General features: G+C 57.3%; 1 protein-coding gene across 1 annotated transcript; it reads right to left on the reverse strand.

Moving 5' to 3' along the window:
* Positions 1–15,067: 15,067 nt before the first annotated feature.
* On the reverse strand, positions 15,068–20,123 carry cd2bp2 (CD2 (cytoplasmic tail) binding protein 2). Its single transcript, XM_069188293.1, has 7 exons — positions 20,015–20,123; positions 19,191–19,266; positions 18,711–18,831; positions 18,471–18,628; positions 16,447–16,984; positions 16,035–16,120; positions 15,068–15,469 (listed from the first exon to the last, which is right to left on the reverse strand). The coding sequence occupies exons 2-7, from the start codon at positions 19,263–19,265 to the stop codon at positions 15,359–15,361; spliced, it is 1,089 nt and encodes a 362-aa protein (XP_069044394.1). The 5' UTR covers position 19,266; positions 20,015–20,123; the 3' UTR covers positions 15,068–15,358.
* Between the last annotated feature and the right edge of the window lie 2,393 nt (positions 20,124–22,516).

The following is a 22,516-nucleotide window of genomic DNA, read 5'->3' on the forward strand; positions in this document are numbered from 1 at the left end:
AGGGAGACAGGAGAGAGAGGGAGACAGCAGAGACAGGAGACAGCAGAGACAGGGTCAGACTCACCCCTCAGGAGGCAGGAGAGAGAGGGAGACAGGAGAGACAGGAGACAGGAGAGAGGGGGTCAGACTCACCCCTCAGGAGACAGGAGAGAGAGGGAGACAGGAGAGAGGGGGTCAGACTCACCCCTCAGGAGGCAGCAGAGAGAGGGAGACAGGAGAGACAGGAGACAGGAGAGAGGGGGAGACAGGAGAGAGGAGGTCAGACTCACCCCTCGGGAGGCAGGAGAGAGAGGGAGACAGGAGAGACAGGAGACAGGAGAGAGGGGGTCAGACTCACCCCTCGGGAGGCAGGAGAGAGAGGGAGACAGGAGAGACAGGAGACAGGAGAGAGGGGGTCAGACTCACCCCTCGGGAGGCAGGAGAGAGAGGGAGACAGGAGAGACAGGAGACAGGAGAGAGGGGGTCAGACTCACCCCTCAGGAGGCAGGAGAGAGAGGGAGACAGGAGAGACAGGAGACAGGAGAGAGGGGGTCAGACTCACCCCTCAGGAGGCAGCAGAGACAGGGAGACAGGAGAGACAGGAGACAGGAGAGAGGGGGTCAGACTCACCCCTCGGGAGGCAGGCGGAAGTTCTTGTTGGTGTAAATCTCTTCCAGACTGAACTGCTTCTTCTTCAGCCTGAAGGCACAGTAAACAGACTGTAAACACCCCCCACACAACAGCAACTACACACAGCACCAACTACACACACAAAACACACAGCACCAACCACACCCCCCACAGACACACCACCAACTACACACACCAATTATACCCCCCAAAACACACACAACACCAACTAAACTCCCCACACACACACCAACTACACCCCCCACACACACACCCACTACACCAACTACACACACACCCACTACACCAACTACACCCCCCCGCAGCAACTACCAAAAACACACTACACACACAGTGCCAACTGGCTACACACACTAAACAAACTCCTCTCGCACACACTGGGACACACTCCTCTCTCTCAAACACACACAAGAACACACTCCCCTCACACACACACAGGGGGGACACTCCTCTCGCACACACACACAGGGGGGACACTCATCTCGCACACACACACGGGGGGGACACTCCTCTCGCACACACACACGGGGGGGACACTCCCCTCACACACACACAGGGGGGACACTCCCCTCACACACACACACAGGGGGGACACTCCTCTCGCACACACACACACGGGGGGACACTCCTCTCGCACACACACACACGGGGGGACACTCCTCTCGCACACACACACGGGGGGACACTCCCCTCGCGCACACACACGGGGGGACACTCCCCTCGCGCACACACACGGGGGGACACTCCCCTCGCGCACACACACACACTGGGGGGACACTCCTCTCGCACACACACACACACACACTGGGGGGACACTCCTCTCGCACACACACACACACACACTGGGGGGACACTCCTCTCGCACACACACACACGGGGGGGGGGACACTCCTTTCGCACACACACACGGGGGGGACACTCCTCTCGCACACACACACGGGGGGACACTCCTCTCGCACACACACACACATGGAGGGGACACTCCTCTCGCACACACACACACATGGGGGGGACACTCCTCTCGCACACACACACGGGGGGACACTCCTCTCGCACACACACACACATGGGGGGGACACTCCTCTCGCACACACACACGGGGGGACACTCCTCTCGCACACACACACGGGGGGACACTCCTCTTGCACACACACACGGGGGGGACACTCCTCTCGCACACACAGACGGGGGGGACACTCCTCTCGCACACACACACAGGGGGGGACACTCCTCTTGCACACACACACAGGGGGGACACTCCTCTTGCACACACACACAGGGGGGACACTCCTCTCGCACACACACACAGGGGGGACACTCCTCTCGCACACACACGGGGGGGACACTCCTCTCGCACACAAACACACACACGGGGGGACACTCCTCTCGCACACACACACGGGGGGGACACTCCTTTCGCACACACACACACACGGGGGGACACTCCTCTTGCACACACACACGGGGGGGACACTCCTTTCGCACACACACACACGGGGGGACACTCCTCTTGCACACACACACGGGGGGGACACTCCTCTCGCACACACACACACGGGGGGACACTCCTCTCGCACACACACACACGGGGGGACACTCCTCTCGCACACACACACGGGGGGACACTCCTCTCGCACACACACACGGGGGGGACACTCCTCTCGCACACACACACACACACACACGGGGGGACACTCCTCTCGCACACACACATGGGGGGGACATTCCTTTCGCACACACACACACGGGGGGACACTCCTCTCGCACACACACACGGGGGGACACTCCTCTCGCACACACACACGGGGGGACACTCCTCTCGCACACACACACACGGGGGGACACTCCTCTCGCACACACACACACGGGGGGACACTCCTCTCGCACACACACACAGGGGGACACAGAGACACACACCTGACAGGTCTGGGCAGGCCCATTGGCGTGAGGTTGGCAGGAGGTTTGGGCAGAGTTTTGCGGATTCGGAAACGCGACACCATCCCCCTCGTGCCTGGCTGGAGACAGTCACCCTGCACCCAGAGAGCATCCTGAACACACTGAACACACTGCGCTGTTCATGACAATGCAGGGGAGTATGTCACAGTGCACTGTACTGAACACACTGCGCTGTTCATGACACTGCAGAGGAGTATGTCACAGGTGACACTGCCCTGTACTGAGTTATACTGTACTGTAACAGGTGACACTGCCCTGTACTGAGTTATACTGTACTGTAACAGGTGACACTGCCCCACAGTGAGTTATACTGTACTGTAACAGGTGACACTGCCCCACACTGAGTTATACTGTACTGTAACAGGTGACACTGCCCTGTACTGAGTTATACTGTAATGTAACAGGTGACACTGCTCTGTACTGAGTTATACTGTACTGTAACAGGTGACACTGCCCTGTACTGAGTTATACTGTACTGTACAGGTGACACTGCCCTGTACTGAGTTATACTGTACTGTAACAGGTGACACTGCCCTGTACTGAGTTATACTGTACTGTAACAGGTGACACTGCCCTGTACTGAGTTATACTGTACTGTAACAGGTGACACTGCCCCACACTGAGTTATACTGTACTGTAACAGGTGACACTGCCCCACACTGAGTTATACTGTACTGTAACAGGTGACACTGCCCTGTACTGAGTTATACTGTACTGTAACAGGTGACACTGCCCCACACTGAGTTATACTGTACTGTAACAGGTGACACTGCCCTGTACTGAGTTATACTGTACTGTAACAGGTGACACTGCCCCACACTGAGTTATACTGTACTGTAACAGGTGACACTGCTCTGTACTGAGTTATACTGTACTGTAACAGGTGACACTGCCCTACACTGAGTTATACTGTACTGTAACAGGTGACACTGCTCTGTACTGAGTTATACTGTACTGTACAGGTGACACTGCCCTGTACTGAGTTATACTGTACTGTAACAGGTGACACTGCCCTGTACTGAGTTATACTGTAGTGTAACAGGTGACACTGCCCTGTACTGAGTTATACTGTACTGTAACAGGTGACACTGCCCTACACTGAGTTATACTGTACTGTAACAGGTGACACTGCTCTGTACTGAGTTATACTGTACTGTAACAGGTGACACTGCTCTGTACTGAGTTATACTGTACTGTAACAGGTGACACTGCCCCACAGTGAGTTATACTGTACTGTAACAGGTGACACTGCTCTGTACTGAGTTATACTGTACTGTAACAGGTGACACTGCCCCACAGTGAGTTATACTGTACTGTAACAGGTGACACTGCCCTGTACTGAGTTATACTCTATTTTAATATGTGATACATATTTCTATTTTAATAGGAGATACTGCCCAACATGAATAGTTTATAGTGCTCTCTCCTGTGGAAAATGGGATTGTAGTTTACCTTGATCACAGAGTCAGACAGTAGCCTCTCGTCTCTGGTCTCTGTGACTTCGAGCTCTAGAGAGAAATCCCCTCCGTCTTCTTGTAGGGTCACGACCCCTGACCTCTCACCCCCAGCCTGCTCCGCAGGTCCCTGCCTGGACACGAGGCACACAGACAGGAGGTGCTGAGACACAAGCGCTCTCAGAGGGGAGGCAGGAATCAAGCAGCAGTCTGTGCAGATGAGTCAAGCTACACAGCGACACACACACACACACGCCGGGACACACCGCTACACACCGTCACACGCACACACAAGTCGGGACACATCGACGCACACACACACACACACGCCGGGACACACCGCTACACACCGACACACGCACACACACGCCGGGACACACTGCTACACACCGACACACCCACGCCGGGACACACTGCTACACACCGTCACACGCACACCCACGCCGGGACACACTGCTACACACCGTCACACGCACACACACGCCGGGACACACTGCTACACACCGACACGCCCACGCCGGGACACACCGCTACACACCATCACACGCACACACACACGCCTGGACACACTGCTACACACCGACACACCCACGCCGGGACACACCGTCACACGCACATGCCGGGACACACTGCTACACACCGTCACACACACACACACGCCGGGACACACTGCTACACACCGTCACACACACACACACGCCGGGACACACTGCTACACACCGTCACACACACACACACACACACACGCCAGGACACACCGACACACTGACGCACGCGCAAACATGTCGGGACACACCGTTACACACTGTCACACACACACACACCCCGGGACACACTGCTACACACTGTCACACACCCCGGGACACACCGCTACACACTGTCACACACGCCGGGACACACCGCTACACATCGACACACTGCACGCACGCACCGAACACACACACACACACACACACACGCGCGCTGGGAAACACCGCTACACGCACATGCACACCGCTACACATCGACACACTGACATGCGCACACAAGCTGGGACAGACTGCTACAGTGTGGAAGGGAGAGACACACACACACACAGTGGGGAGGGTTAGGGTTACCTGTAGCAGGAGGGGGTCTCAGGGGAGCAGCTGGGTCCAGCCGGGACACAGGCGGAGGATCCCGGGACCAGGAAGGCCGGGGCAGGGGAGGAGCAGGAAGTGAGGTCACCCCTGGCCCCGCCCCGCTCCTGGTCGCCATGGCGTCGAGACAGGAAGGCCAGCGGGCTGGACAGGAAGCAGGTGGCCCGGGCGGACAGACTGGAGGAGGAGGGGGAGGAGGGGGAGCAGCAGGAGGAAGGGCAGGGGGCGCAGCAGGGCCGGGGGTGCACTTCCTTGCGCAGACACAGGGGGGCGATCTCCCGCGCCAGCTCCAGGCTGCACACAGTGTGGCGCCGCGGCCGCCTGGCGGGGGAGGGGCGGGGCGGGGGGGCGGGGCAGGAGGGGGCCGGGGGGCCGGGGGCCGCGCGGATCTCGGGGCAGGAGAAGCTGCGCAGCAGCCGGGGGGCGCGGGGGGGGCGCCCCGGGGGGTCCGCCGGGGGGGTCCCCGCCGCCCCCCCCCTCCTCCTCCGCCTGCCCGGGGGCCTCCCCCTGCGGCCCGCAGAGGAGGGGGGCGCCGTCCCACCCCCCCCGGGGGGCAGTCGGACGCGGCAGCCCAGCTCCACCACCGCCCTCCGCAGCAGGGGGGCCGTCTCCGGGGCCCCCGGGAGCCGCAGGGCCCCCCGGCCCCTCTTGGGAGCCGGGCTGCCGGAGCCGGAGGGGCCCGGGGCCGAGCAGAGCCCCCTGTCGGGCGGGCGGCGCACAGCAGGCGGCCCGCGGCCGGACCGCGCCCCCCAGGAGGCGGGCAGGGGCTGCCGGGAGATCCTGACCACGGCCGCCTTCAAGGCCAGCGAGCCCCACAGTGCCCCCCCCGGGGAGAGGGAGGCTGCCCTGCGCCCGGCGCCCGCCGTCGGGACCTCCCTCTTCGTCTCGGACACCCCCCAGCTGGCCCTGCGGGCTGATGCCCGCGTGGGTGTCCGCCCCTCGGCCCCGCCCTCCGAGCGCCGGCCCCGCCCCTCGGCCCCGCCCTCCGAGCGCCGGCCCCGCCCCTCGACCCCGCCCTCCTTGTGTTGACCCTCCCCCTCAGCCCCGCCCTCCGAGCGCCGGCCCCGCCCCTCGACCCCGCCCTCCTTGTGTTGGCCCTCCCCCTCGACGCTCTCCTGGGGGGCCGGGGGGGCCCCGGGCGGAGCAGCCCGCCCCGCTCCCCTGCCCTCCTCTCCGGCGCCCCCCACAGGCGACGTGTCCGCGCCCTCCTGCGCACAGAGCCCCTCGGGGGGGGTCCTGAAGACCTGCTCCCCCACGGACTCGGGGGTGGCGGGCGTGCAGAGGGCGGGGGCGGGGGGCGGCGACGGCGCGGGGCCCGGCGCGGGGAGCCCGTCCAGCTGCAGCCGGATCCGCGCGCGGGGGCCGGGGGTCCCCTGGGGGCCCCCCAGGAGCGCCTCGCTGTGCTTCAGCAGCCGCACGGGAGACATGACGATCTCGGTGAAACTGGCCACCTTGGACCTGAGGGACTGGAAGAAGCTCCGCAGGGCGGCCGGGGGCGGGCTGTCAGGGTCACGGCCGCCAATCAGAGCTGCGGGGAAGAGGAAAGGGGGAGGGGTTCAGCTAGGAGGGCGGGACAGCAGGGGCAGGAGGGTTAAAGGTCACCACTGCCACAGCAGTGTCTCAGGCCTGACTCACAGTAGAGACACACACACACACACACACACCTGCAGTACAGACTCACAGTAGAGACACACAAACACACACACCTGGAGTACAGACTCACTGTATAGAGACAGACACACACAAACACACACACACACACACACACACACACACACACCTGGAGTACAGACTCACTGTAGAGACACACACGCACACACACACCCCTGGAGTACAGACTCACTGTAGAGACACACACACACACACCCCTGGAGTACAGACTCACTGTAGAGACACACAAACACACAAACCTGCAGTACAGACTCACAGTAGAGACACACAAACACACACACCTGCAGTACAGACTCACTGTAGAGACACACAAACACACACACCTGGAGTACAGACTCACTGTATAGAGACAGACACACACAAACACACACACACACACACACACACCTGGAGTACAGACTCACTGTAGAGACACACACGCACACACACACCCCTGGAGTACAGACTCACTGTAGAGACACACACACGCACACACACACCCCTGGAGTACAGACTCACTGTAGAGACACACACACGCACACACACACACACACACACACACACACACACACACACACCTGGAGTACAGACTCACTGTAGAGACACACACACACACGCACACACACACACCTGGAGTACAGACTCACCGTAGAGACACACACACACACACACCTGGAGTACAGACTCACTGTAGAGACACAACCCACTGTACTAGTACTTGTTATCTTACCTGGACACAGATCAGATTGGCCATCGGACTGGAGCTCCAGTTTTAATTCCGATTGGCTCTTCTCCAGGTCTGGGTGCTCAAGCCCCTCCCCCCGTCTCAGAACGCTTTCTGATTGGTGGGATTTGGCTGTGCGTTTGTGCCTGCCCCTGGCTCCTCTGTGCCTGTGAATGAGATCACCACACACACGGTCAAGGGTCTCTTTCGCGTCCCTCGGGACCCTGTGAAACAGACAGCGACCCACCTGAGACCAGCAGCCACGGTGTCGGTCACACCTCGCCTGGACACGCCGGCAGGCCTCTTCTCCTGAAAGGGAGACAGAGTCCTGATACACAACCCCACACAGACCAGCAGAACCACACACCCATCCCCCTCACTGTCTGAATTCACACACCCCACTGGAGACACTCCAGCACATCAACACTGCACTGAGAGAGAGAGGGGTTCATACAGACACACTGACTGGACACTCCAGTACATTAACACTGCACTGAGAGAGAGAGGGGTTCATACACACACTGACTGGACACTCCAGTACATTAACACTGCACTGAGAGAGAGAGGGGTTAATACAGACACATTGACTGGACACTCCAGTACATTAACACTGCACTGAGAGAGAGAGGGGTTAATACAGACACACTGACTGGACACTCCAGTACATTAACACTGCACTGAGAGAGAGAGGGGTTAATACAGACACACTGACTGGACACTCCAGTACATTAACACTGCACTGAGAGAGAGGGGTTAATACAGACACACTGACTGGACACTCCAGTACATTAACACTGCACTGAGAGAGGGGTGGAGGGTGAATACAGACACTCACAGGATGGTGTGTAGGTGAAGACCTCTCTTTCTTGCTCTCCAGTCTGAGTCTCTTCTGTCCTCTTCCTCTCTTCTGCTCCTCTGTGCACCACTGCCCACTTTTAACCCCATCTTCATCATCTTCATCTTCACAGCGCCTGCAGAGGAGACAGGAGGGGTGAGCTGGAGGAGACAGGAGGAGTGAGCTGGAGGAGTGAGCTGGAGGAGTGAGCTGGAGGAGACAGGAGGAGTGAGCTGGAGGAGTGAGCTGGAGGAGTGAGCTGGAGGAGACAGGAAGGGTGAGCTGGAGGGGTGAGCTGGAGGAGACAGGAGGAGTGAGCTGGAGGGGTGAGCTGGAGGAGACAGGAGGGGTGAGCTGGAGGGGTGAGCTGGAGGAGACAGGAGGGGTGAGCCGGAGGGGTGAGCCGGAGGGGTGAGCTGGAGGAGACAGGAGGGGTGAGCTGGAGGGGTGAGCTGGAGGAGACAGGAGGAGTGAGCTGGAGGGGTGAGCTGGAGGAGACAGGAGGAGTGAGCTGGAGGAGTGAGCTGGAGGAGACAGGAGGGGTGAGCCGGAGGGGTGAGCTGGAGGAGACAGGAGAGGTGAGCTGGAGGGGTGAGCCGGAGGGGTGAGCTGGAGGAGACAGGAGGGGTGAGCTGGAGGGGTGAGCTGGAGGAGACAGGAGGAGTGAGCTGGAGGAGTGAGCTGGAGGAGTGAGCTGGAGGAGACAGGAGGGGTGAGCCGGAGGGGTGAGCCGGAGGGGTGAGCTGGAGGAGACAGGAGGGGTGAGCTGGAGGAGTGAGCTGGAGGAGACAGGAGGGGTGAGCTGGAGGGGTGAGCTGGAGGGGTGAGCTGGAGGGGACAGGAGGAGTGAGCTGGAGGAGACAGGAGGGGTGAGCTGGAGGAGTGAGCTGGAGGGGTGAGCTGGAGGGGTGAGCTGGAGGGGTGAGCTGGAGGAGACAGGAGGGGTGAGCTGGAGGAGACAGGAGGGGTGAGCTGGAGGAGACAGGAGAGGTGAGCTGGAGGGGACAGGAGAGGTGAGCTGGAGGGGTGAGCTGGAGGGGTGAGCTGGAGGGGTGAGCTGGAGGGGTGAGCTGGAGGAGTGAGCTGGAGGAGTGAGCTGGAGGAGACAGGAGGGGTGAGCTGGAGGGGTGAGCTGGAGGAGTGAGCTGGAGGAGTGAGCTGGAGGAGTGAGCTGGAGGGGACAGGAGGGGTGAGCTGGAGGGGTGAGCTGGAGGAGACAGGAGGGGTGAGCTGGAGGAGACAGGAGGGGTGAGCTGGAGGGGTGAGCTGGAGGAGACAGGAGGAGTGAGCTGGAGGAGACAGGAGGAGTGAGCTGGAGGAGACAGGAGGAGTGAGCTGGAGGAGTGAGCTGGAGGGGTGAGCTGGAGGTGTGAGCTGGAGGAGACAGGAGGGGTGAGCTGGAGGGGTGAGCTGGAGGGGTGAGCTGGAGGGGTGAGCTGGAGGAGACAGGAGGGGTGAGCTGGAGGAGTGAGCTGGAGGAGACAGGAGGGGTGAGCTGGAGGAGTGAGCTGGAGGAGACAGGAGGGGTGAGCTGGAGGGGTGAGCTGGAGGAGACAGGAGGAGTGAGCTGGAGGAGACAGGAGGGGTGAGCTGGAGGGGTGAGCTGGAGGAGACAGGAGGAGTGAGCTGGAGGAGACAGGAGGAGTGAGCTGGAGGGGTGAGCTGGAGGAGTGAGCTGGAGGGGACAGGAGGGGTGAGCTGGAGGGGTGAGCTGGAGGAGACAGGAGGGGTGAGCTGGAGGGGTGAGCTGGAGGGGTGAGCTGGAGGGGTGAGCTGGAGGAGACAGGAGGAGTGAGCTGGAGGAGACAGGAGGGGTGAGCTGGAGGGGTGAGCTGGAGGAGACAGGAGGAGTGAGCTGGAGGAGACAGGAGGAGTGAGCTGGAGGGGTGAGCTGGAGGGGTGAGCTGGAGGGGTGAGCTGGAGGGGTGAGCTGGAGGGGTGAGCTGGAGGAGACAGGAGGGGTGAGCTGGAGGGGTGAGCTGGAGGAGACAGGAGGGGTGAGCTGGAGGGGTGAGCTGGAGGGGTGAGCTGGAGGAGTGAGCTGGAGGAGTGAGCTGGAGGAGTGAGCTGGAGGAGACAGGAGGGGTGAGCTGGAGGAGTGAGCTGGAGGAGACAGGAGGGGTGAGCTGGAGGGGTGAGCTGGAGGAGTGAGCTGGAGGAGTGAGCTGGAGGAGTGAGCTGGAGGAGTGAGCTGGAGGAGTGAGCTGGAGGAGACAGGAGGGGTGAGCTGGAGGGGTGAGCTGGAGGAGTGAGCTGGAGGAGTGAGCTGGAGGAGACAGGAGGGGTGAGCTGGAGGAGTGAGCCGGAGGAGACAGGAAAGTGTACCTGGGTGACAGTGATTCTGAGGGGTGCAGGCAGCGCTGGGCTCCTGGGCGAGGGGGGGTACAGTGAGGGGGAAAGGACGCCCCAGATGTTCCTTCCATAGAACAGACAGTGGGGCCTAAAGGAGGCTGTCTGGACCCCCAGCGTCTCCTCCACAGCTCCGCTCTGCAATGACACAACACTTCACACTGAGAAACAGACCGGACTGGAGGGGTACAGAGTGACCCAGACTGGACCAATGATCTCTGGACTGGAGGGGTACAGAGTGACCCAGACTGGACTGGAGGGGTACAGTGTGACCCAGACCGGACTGGAGGGGTACAGTGTGACCCAGACCGGACTGGACTGGACCAGTGATCTCTGGACTGGAGGGGTACAGTGACCCAGACTGGACTGGAGGGGTACAGAGTGACCCAGACTGGACTGGAGGGGTACAGAGTGACCCAGACTGGACCAGTGATCTCTGGACTGGAGGGGTACAGAGTGACCCAGACTGGACGAGGGGTACAGAGTGACCCAGACTGGACCAGTGATCTCTGGACTGGAGGGGTACAGTGTGACCCAGACTGGACTGGAGGGGTACAGAGTGACCCAGACTGGACCAGTGATCTCTGGACTGGAGGGGTACAGAGTGACCCAGACCGGACTGGAGGGGTACAGAGTGACCCAGACTGGACCAGTGATCTCTGGACTGGAGGGTTACAGTGTGACCCAGACCGGACTGGAGGGGTACAGAGTGACCCAGACTGGACCAGTGATCTCTGGACTGGAGGGGTACAGAGTGACCCAGACTGGACTGGAGGGGTACAGAGTGACCCAGACTGGACCAGTGATCTCTGGACTGGAGGGGTACAGAGTGACCCAGACTGGACTGGAGGGGTACAGAGTGACCCAGACTGGACCAGTGATCTCTGGACTGGAGGGGTACAGTGTGACCCAGACTGGACCAGTGATCTCTGGACTGGAGGGTTACAGTGTGACCCAGACCGGACTGGAGGGATACAGAGTGACCCAGACTGGACCAGTGATCTCTGGACTGGAGGGGTACAGTGTGACCCAGACCGATCTGGAGGGGTACAGTGTGACCCAGACTGGACCAGTGATCTCTGGACTGGAGGGGGACAGTGTGCCCCAGACTGGACCAGTGATCTCTGGACTGGAAGGGTACAGTGTGACCCAGACTGGACTGGAGGGGTACAGTATGACCCAGACTGGACCAGTGATCTCTGGACTGGAGGGGTACAGTGTGACCCAGACTGGACTGGAGGGGTACAGTGTGACCCAGACTGGACCAGTGATCTCTGGACTGGAGGGGGACAGTGTGCCCCAGACTGGACCAGTGATCTCTGGACTGGAGGGGTACAGTGTGACCCAGACAGATCTGGAGGGGTACAGAGTGACCCAGACTGGACCAGTGATCTCTGGACTGGAGGGGTACAGTGTGACCCAGACTGGACTGGACCAGTGATCTCTGGACTGGAGGGGTACAGTGTGACCCAGACTGGACCAGTGATCTCTGGACTGGAGGGGGACAGTGTGCCCCAGACTGGACTGGAGGGGGACAGTGTGACCCAGACTGGACCAGTGATCTCTGGACTGGAGGGGGACAGTGTGACCCAGACTGGACCAGTGATCTCTGGACTGGAGGGGTACAGTGCGCCCCAGACTGGACTGGAGGGGTACAGTGTGACCCAGACTGGACTGGACCAGTGATCTCTGGACTGGAGGGGGACAGTGTGACCCAGACTGGACTGGAGGAGTACAGAGTGACCCAAACTGGACCAGTGATCTCTGGACTGGAGGGGTACAGTGTGACCCCAGACTGGACTGGAGGAGTACAGAGTGACCCAGACTGGACCAGTGATCTCTGGACTGGAGGGGTACAGTGTGACCCCAGACTGGACTGGAGGAGTACAGAGTGACCCAGACTGGACCAGTGATCTCTGGACTGGAGGGGTACAGAGTGACCCAGACTGGACCAGTGATCTCTGGACTGGAGGGGTACAGTGTGACCCAGACTGGACTGGAGGGGTACAGTGTGACCCCAGACTGGACCAGTGATCTCTGGACCGGAGGGGTACAGTGTGACCCAGACTGGACTGGAGGGGTACAGTGTGACCCAGACTGGACTGGACCAGTGATCTCTGGACTGGAGGGGTACAGAGTGACCCAGACTGGACCAGTGATCTCTGGACTGGAGGGGTACAGTGTGACCCCGACTGGACTGGAGGGGGACAGTGTGACCCAGACTGGACCAGTGATCTCTGGACTGGAGGGGGACAGTGTGACCCAGACTGGACTGGACCAGTGATCTCTGGACTGGAGGGGTACAGAGTGACCCAGACTGGACTGGAGGGGTACAGTGTGACCCCAGACTGGACCAGTGATCTCTGGACTGGAGGGGTACAGTGTGACCCAGACTGGACTGGAGGGGTACAGTGTGACCCAGACTGGACCACTGATCTCTGGACTGGAGGGGTACAGTGTGACCCCGACTGGACTGGAGGGGTACAGAGTGACCCAGACTGGACCAGTGATCTCTGGACTGGAGGGGTACAGTGTGCCCCAGACTGGACTGGACCAGTGATCTCTGGACTGGAGGGGTACAGTGTGACCCCTAACACATGTGCCCAGCTCACTGACTGGCTCATCTATAACTTCACACTCACAGACCCATCAGCAGCAGCGCTTCAAAGGCTCGGTTCGGCCAGAAACAGGCGCGCTGTGCGTGGGCCGGAGACGGGAGCTGTGTGCACTTCTAACCAATCAATCGATCGATCGATACCAAACCAATAAACCGACATACCTCGCTCTCGCGCGGGCTCCGGGTGACGTCAGAGAGCCGCTTCCAGTCCGAACTCCGCTTCCTGACGCGACGCGGCAGCAGGACGGGTCCGGGAGACACCGAACCCGGCAAAATCCCAGCCCGAGTCAGGAGCCCGGGCCCACCCGTGGGTGTACTGGGACCCTGCCCACGGACACGCGCACCGGGTCGGGTCGGGTCCGGTCGGGGTCCGAACCCTAGATGCGCGAGCGCCTCTCCACGGCTTTTCGGGCTGCGCCCATCTTCTGCAGAGACACAACACTCGCTTCCTCTCCCAGACTGTTCCAAAGCGTGATTCCCCCCGCGAGTAACAACACGAACCTGCGCGCCGCGACGCTGTTCCCCTGTTTGTCCACCAACCCGTAAACAGACCAGCACCGCCGTCGCCGCCACTACGCCGCCTCTCACGCACAACCTAACCCAGCCTCCGGCCCCGCTGCTGGCCAATCACCTCTCGCTCTCGTCCGCCAGCGCCCGCCCCTCTGCTCTGGCGGAGAGCCCAGCCAATGAGAAGCAGTAGGGCAGCAACGGCCTAGCCAATGGGAGCCGTTTCCTTCAGAAGGCAGGCCAATGGGAGCTGAGCAAATGGAGCTGGGCTTTCATCCTCGCAGAAACTTGGAAAGTCTACCAATCGGCGCACTAGGACGTGAAGCGCTGCCCAATCAGAAGTACGCAAACTTCGAGAGGGCGGGATCTGATTGTTTCTGTTGAGGCGGGACTTGGACGTTGAAGGGGTCATTGGCCGCAGCCGTGCGGCGCAGCAGTGACGCAGTTTGTGCGACACTGACTTCTTACGGACAGCGGTGTTTGTGTCCGCAGGCTGGAGCTTCACCGTTCGCTCTTCAAGGAGCCGCCCTCGCTCGATCGGGGCTGGTTTCGCAGAGACTGAGATTTGTCAATTCAAAAGGAGAAATTGTTCAATTATCATACAGATAGAGACACACTGTCCTGAACTCTGCCGGACTGGTCAGTGTCCGTAAAGACACACTGTACTGGACTGGTCGCTCTCCGTACAGACACACTGTGGTGGACTGGTCACTGCGTACAGACACACTGTGGTGGACTGGTCACTGCGTGCAGACACACTGTACTGGACTGGTCGGTGTCCGTACAGAGACACTGTGGTGGACTGGTCAGTGTGTGTACAGACACACTAGACAGAGCTCTGCTGGACTGGTCAGTGTCCGTACAGACACACTGTGGTGGACTGGTCACTGCGTACAGACACACTGTACTGGACTGGTTACTGCATACAGACACACTGTGCTGGACTGGTCAGTGTCCATACAGAGACACTGGACTGGAGTGGTCACTCTGTACAGACACACTGTGGTGGACTGGTCACTGCGTACAGACACACTGTGGTGGACTGGTCAGTGTGTGTACAGACACACTAGACAGAGCTCTGCTGGACTGGTCAGTGTCCATACAGAGACACTGGACTGGAGTGGTCACTCTGTACAGACACACTGAGCTTGAAATACAAATCACATATACACTATAAATAAAAAAAATACAAAGTAAAAAATACACAAAAATGAACATAACTGCATGTTTAAATCTAAAGTCATCCTCTTTCCTTTATTACAAACTGAGCAGAACTGTACAGATACAGAACATCACCATGGAGAACAGCTGTATGTCAGCTGTCGATGTGCACAAGAGTGTGTCAGTGCATGGGACTGTGTGTGTAATAGTGTGTGTGGAGGAGTATTTATGAGTGTATCAGTATATGTGCGTTTAAGAGTGTATGTGTGTGTAGGAGCATATGTGTGTAAGAATATTTGTGTATCATTGTATGTGTGTAAGAATATTCCTGGTTCTGTGAGTGTGTAGTTGCAGATGTCAGGTATAGAGCTCGAAGTCCAGTCTCCTAGAGTTGTAGAACTGTGCACTGGGATGTCCAATTCGCCGGCAATAAACTCCTTCTTTAAAATAGCCCTGATCAACCCAGTCCTGAGAGAGAGAGAGATCAGGGTTACATTACACACAGGACATTAACACTGCACTGAGAGAGAGAGGGGTTAATACAGACACACTGACTGGACACTCCAGTACATTAACACTGCACTGAGAGAGAGAGGGGTTAATACAGACACACTGACTGGACACACTCCAGTACATTAACACTGCACTGAGAGAGAGAGGGGTTAATACAGACACACTGACTGGACACTCCAGTACATTAACACTGCACTGAGAGAGAGGGGTTAATACAGACACACTGACTGGACATACTCCAGTACATTAACACTGCACTGAGAGAGAGAGAGGGGTTAATACAGACACACTGACTGGACACTCCAGTACATTAACACTGCACTGAGAGAGAGAGGGGTTAATACACACACACTGACTGGACACTCCAGTACATTAACACTGCACTGAGAGAGAGAGGGGTTCATACACACACACTGACTGGACACTCCAGTACATTAACACTGCACTGAGAGAGAGAGGGGTTCATACACACACACTGACTGGACACTCCAGTACATTAACACTGCACTGATATATTAACCTGCATCTGCTGGCTGCTGAAAGGCCCGTACAGCTCTGAGTTCTCCTTGTTCTCCCACTTGTACTCCCACATGACCTCCTGGCTCACTGAGAGAGAAACACAGAGAGGAAACTCTGAACAGTCAGAACACGTGGGGTCAGGTGCACGTGCAGTACTTCGTGACCAGTGAAATAGGTTCAAACACACACACACACACTCACACAAGTATGCACACACTCCCTCACACTCACACTCACAGATGCACTATCGCACAAACTCACTCAGACACACACTCACTCAAACACATACACTAAGTCTCAGAGACACACACTCAGACACACTTTTACACACTTACCTAGATACACTCACAGAGACACATTCACACACACACTCATGCACACTCTCGCACACACACACACTCTCTCTCTCCCACCTGTCTCTCTCTCCTCCTCCTCCTTCCTCTTCTCCCCTTCAGTCCCGTCAATCTTGTCAGCGAACATGTCCAGCTGCTCGTCCTCCTCGTCTTCCTCGCCCCGCCCGCCGCCCGCCGGGGCTTTGACCTTCGACCTGTAGGCCAGGCTCTCGTAGGTCTGCTGGTAGATCTCGAAGTCGCCGCCGCCCACCAGCCTGTCGGCCAGCGCGGTGAGCCGGTCAAGCGCCGGGGCGTCCCGGCCGCCCGCCCCCAGCCCGCCCAGCCTGCGCAGCGCCCTGGCCACCGTCTCCCCCGGCAGCAGCAGCTCCACCACGGCCTGCGTCAGCTGCTGGCGGCTGAGGGAGGCCAGGGGGTCGGGCGGGGCGTCGGCGCTGGTGTCTGGGGCGCCCCCGCCCTCGCCCTCGCCTCCGCCCCCGCCCTCCCCGGCCCGCTGCTCCCTCTCCAGCTCCTCCTGCGCCTCGTCCTCGTCGCCCGCTCTGCGCCGGCGCTTGGCCGACAGCCCCCGGCGGCGCTGTGGGGGACGCTCTCGGATCTTCACCTGGCAGGAGGGACAGGGGCAGGGGCAGGGACAGGGGGAGGGGGACGGGGGACAGGGACAGGGGGAGAGGGACAGGGGGAGAGGGAGAGGGAGAGGGGGACAGGGACAGGGACAGGGACAGGGTCATTGACGCCATTCCAGATTCTCTCTCGTGTACGTACGGTGTACTAGAGGAGTTTCACCCTCATTGGAATACAAGCCCACTCCTTCACCTGCAGAAGACCCCGCCCCTGAACGCCCACACGAGACCCCGCCCATCACGCCCACACGAGACCCCGCCCCTCACACCCACACGAGACCCCGCCCCTCACACCCACACGAGACCCCGCCCCTCACGCCCACACGAGACCCCGCCCCTCACGCCCACACCTACAGACCCCGCCCCTCACACCCACACCTACCGAGCCCGTCCCTCCGCCCCCTCTCACCTGCAGAAGACACACACTCACACCAGAAGACGCACCCCCCAGTACCACCCAGGTCCAGTGTGACCTGGTCTACAGTCTGACCTGCTATAATCCAGTTTTAAGATCTGGCCCAGTTGTGGTGTGACCCAGTGCTATAGTCTGGCCTGGTTCCAGTGTGACCCAGTGCTACGGCCTGGCCCAGCTGTGGTGTGACCCAGTGCTACGGCCTGGCCTGGTTCCAGTGTGACCCAGTGCTATAGTCTGGCCTGGTTCCAGTGTGACCCAGTGCTACTGCCTGGCCCAGCTGTGGTGTGACCCAGTGCTACGGCCTGGCCCGGTTGTGGTGTGACCCAGTGCTATAGTCTGGCCTGGTTCCAGTGTGACCCAGTGCTACTGCCTGGCCCAGCTGTGGTGTGACCCAGTGCTACGGCCTGGCCTGGTTCCAGTGTGACCCAGTGCTATAGTCTGGCCTGGTTCCAGTGTGACCCAGTGCTACTGCCTGGCCCAGCTGTGGTGTGACCCAGTGCTACGGCCTGGCCCAGTTGTGGTGTGACCCAGTGCTATAGTCTGGCCTGGTTCCAGTGTGACCCAGTGCTACGGCCTGGCCCAGCTGTGGTGTGACCCAGTGCTACGGCCTGGCCTGGTTCCAGTGTGACCCAGTGCTATAGTCTGGCCTGGTTCCAGTGTGACCCAGTGCTACTGCCTGGCCCAGCTGTGGTGTGACCCAGTGCTACGGCCTGGCCCGGTTGTGGTGTGACCCAGTGCTATAGTCTGGCCTGGTTCCAGTGTGACCCAGTGCTACTGCCTGGCCCAGCTGTGGTGTGACCCAGTGCTACGGCCTGGCCTGGTTCCAGTGTGACCCAGTGCTATAGTCTGGCCTGGTTCCAGTGTGACCCAGTGCTACTGCCTGGCCCAGCTGTGGTGTGACCCAGTGCTACGGCCTGGCCCAGTTGTGGTGTGACCCAGTGCTATAGTCTGGCCTGGTTCCAGTGTGACCCAGTGCTACGGCCTGGCCCGGTTGTGGTGTGACCCAGTGCTACGGTCTGGCCCGGCTGTGGTGTGACCAGCTCCAGTCTCACCCAGTCGATGTTGTCCAGCCAGTTGTCTCGAATCTGCTGCTCCTTGTTGAGGAAGTAGTTTCCCTCCGAATCAAAGTGTCCCTCCTGCATTTCCTCTTCCAGGTTAAAGGGCGTGATGCGCACCCCCTCGTCAAAGTCCAGGGTCGCCGATTCCTGGCCTGCACAGGGGAGACAGCGGGGGAGTGAGAGAGCAGACAGAGTGAGCCGCACTCACACGGCGACGACAGAGTGAGACAGTACCCTCCACATCGTCACTGGCCAGCATGTCATACTTCTGTCCCTCTTCCTCTTCCTCCTCATCACTGTCCAGGGAATGTTTACCCTTGAACCTGGAGCCAGGGCCACTGACATTGTCACACACCTGCAGCAGGGAGAGAGAGAATCACACACACTGTTACACCCGCAGAAAGAGAGACAAAAACTGTCACACACCCGCAGAAAGAGAGAGACACACAGTTACACACCCGCGCAGAGAGAGAGACACACAGTCACACACCCGCAGAGAGAGAGAGACACACAGACACACACCCGCAGAGAGAGAGAGACACACAGTCACACACCCGCAGAGAGAGACAAACACACAGACACACACCCGCAGAGAGAGCGAGAAACTGTCACACTCAGTACTGTGTTCACATACAGTCTCATACCCTCCAGACAGGGTCTCTACTCAGGACTGTATTAACCATATGGTATTTCTGCTGAGAAAGAGTACTGAACCTTCTTATTTGGAGGGTCATTCTCCAGACTGTACTCTCCATTCTCATCCTCAAACATCACCCTGCGCTTCGACATCCTGAGGGAGACAGAGGAATAAGGCAGAGAGGGGTTAATACAGACACACTGACTGGACACTCCAGTACATTAACACTGCACTGAGAGAGAGAGGGGTTCATACACACACACTGACTGGACACTCCAGTACATTAACACTGCACTGAGAGAGAGAGGGGTTAATACAGACACACTTACTGGACACTCCAGTACATGAACACTGCACTGAGAGAGAGAGGGGTTAATACACACACACTGACTGGACACTCCAGTACATTAACACTGCACTGAGAGAGAGGGGTTAATACACACACACTGACTGGACACTCCAGTACATTAACACTGCACTGAGAGAGAGGGGTTCATACAGACACACTGACTGGACACTCCAGTACATTAACACTGCACTGAGAGAGAGAGGGGTTCATACAGACACACTGACTGGACACTCCAGTACATTAACACTGCACTGGGAGAGAAAGAGGGGTTAATACAGACGCACTGACTGATTTAACGATTCAATAACATGATTAACCACAGAATAACAATCTGAATGTAATCCCAACAGACAAGTGTACTTTGAAGTGACAGTAGGTCTCTTTAATTTCTGAATCTCTCCAGTATTTACTGGAGATGATCACACAGCTCCAACAGTATTACTATCCAGAGTTACTTTCACAGCACCAAACAGAAAAAAACATGAGGACAGACCCAATGAGAATTCCGTACGATTGTGCTTATCATTAGTACTGATATGTAATATTATTTACCTTTATTTTACAGCTGTGCTCACGACGTGAATTATTACAGCGCCACAATGCGCAAACAAGAGGAAGTGACGTAGATAAACAGCGCCGCCGAGGGAGGAAGTAACCTCCTTCCTTTGAGAAGAACGGGAACAGTCGCAGATTATTGACGTCATGTCGATCCGGCCGTGCCAGACCTTTGTAAAAGATATATCTAATAAGTATAATTTTTAGTTTTTACAACTGTGGATTCCTCTGGCTTTGAAGTGTCTATTTCTGTATATATTTCATTATTCTGTCTCATTTTTTGTATTTCTGGTGTTTAAATAAAATATTTTAAAATATTTTACAAACATATGTCAAACTCACAAAATTTAGCTCTTATCATAACAGTGACGTTTTCGCCTCAGACTCGAGGCACGACGCGGCCCGCTCAAGAGAGATTACCAGTAACCCCAGTAAAAAAGACTCATTGGTGCTCATCGATCTGGGAAAAGATACAGATCTTACAGCATCGTGTCTGAGCCCCGATCCACAGTCTTTTTTGTATTTAAACAACAAAAGGAAATACAGTATAAACAAGAGTTCGTAAAACATATCGATAACATCGTTTAAACAGAGTAAATAGAGATAAGGTCCGCACCGCTTTCATGTTTTCACATTTCGAAACAGTCTACAAATACGCCCTCACATCTATGTTCAGACACAGGACTCTTCCTGAGTAGAATAACGTCCCGGTATAATAATCGTCAATTACAAAATATATTTTCGTTTAGTTCCAATGGGATTGAAGTTCAACATCACGTCTGTTTCCTTAAATATGATTAATATTCGCCTCTTTTTTATATAAGTTTGCAAATCAGTCCAGAAGGTTTTTACAATAGAGAGATTAGACGAGATGAGTTATTGATCCCGAAGGGAAACTGAGGCGTTACAGCAGCCCAGCCCAAGACGAGCAAGAACAGACATCGGACTAGACGGAAAATTAAAACAAGTACAGCAATACAAAATCAAATAAATAGAGTAAGCAAAATATGCTCATAGTCACTGTCAAACAATAAAAGATGTGCAAAATGTGCATGGGTATATGCCGGGAGGAAGGACCTGCGGAAACGTTCCCTTGAACACCGCAGCTGGAGCAGTGTGTCACTCAAAGTGCTCCGCTGCCTCATCACAGTCATAGCCACGAGCAAACAGGACAGAACCAAAATACATTTCTGGCTTCTGCCTTCCCATTCCCACAATCCTGCTGAGGAGAGAAGAGAGAAAACACAGCGTTTCGGCTGCAGGGTCTTCTCCAGGTGTGTCCTGAAGAGTGTGTCCTGCACTCCCAGGGAAGACTCCACAACCTGACTGTACCCCTGACTGTACCTCCAACTGTACCCCAGTCTGTACCCCTGACTATACCCCAGTCTGTACCCCACACTGTACCCCAGACTGTACCCCAGACTGTACCCCTGACTGTACCTCAGACTGTACCCCAGTCTGTACCCCTGACTGTACCTCAGACTGTATTCCAGACTGTACCCCACACTGAACCTCAGTCTGTACCCCTGACTGTACCTCAGACTGTACCCCAGTCTGTACCCCAGACTGTACCCCAGACTGCACTGCTTCATTACAGACTATAACTCAGACTGAACCCCAGACTGTACCCCAGATTGTACCACTGACTGCTCGAAGGAAGGCGTTGTATTGGGGCGGGATGGTGTGGTGGCTCTGGAGCTCAAGATCTGTGCCTGTGGCTGGGGGTTACTGGTTCGAATCCTGCGGCCGCAGAGGAATCCTACTCCATTGGGCCCGTGAGCCAGGGCCTGACCCCCAGCTGCTCTCCCTGTGTGTGTGTGTGTGTCTCCTGGAGGGCAGGCTGGGATCTGTGACAAGACAGACTCCTCACACGAGAGACTGTAGATGGCCCCCTGACTGTACAGTGTCCCTCAATTCTAATATTAACAATAATAATACAGTGTGTGATTTCCTGTCACAGCCTGAGGAACAGACAGTGAGCCTGTCTCTCAATAATAATAATACAGTGTGTGATCTCCTGTCCCAGCCTGTGGAACAGTGAGCCTGTCTCTCAATAATAATAATAATACAGTGTGTGATCTCCTGTCCCAGCCTGAGGAACAGACAGTGAGCCTGTCTCTCAATAATAATAATACAGCGTGTGATCTCCTGTCCCTGCCCGAGGAACAGACAGTGAGCCTGTCTCTCAATAATAATAATACAGTGTGTGATCTCCTGTCCCAGCCTGAGGAACAGACAGTGAGCCTGTCTCTCAATAATAATAATACAGTGTGTGATCTCCTGTCCCAGCCTGAGGAACAGACAGTGAGCCTGTCTCTCAGTAATAATAATACAGTGTGTGATCTCCTGTCCCAGCCTGAGGAACAGACAGTGAGCCCGTCTCTCAATAATAATAATACAGTGTGTGATCTCCTGTCCCAGCCTGAGGAACAGACAGTGAGCCTGTCTCTCAATAATAATAACACAGTGTGTGATCTCCTGTCCCAGCCTGAGGAACAG

The sequence above is a fragment of the Lepisosteus oculatus genome, chromosome 4 (assembly GCF_040954835.1).
Source record: "Lepisosteus oculatus isolate fLepOcu1 chromosome 4, fLepOcu1.hap2, whole genome shotgun sequence".
In the NCBI taxonomy this organism is placed as follows: domain Eukaryota; kingdom Metazoa; phylum Chordata; class Actinopteri; order Semionotiformes; family Lepisosteidae; genus Lepisosteus; species Lepisosteus oculatus.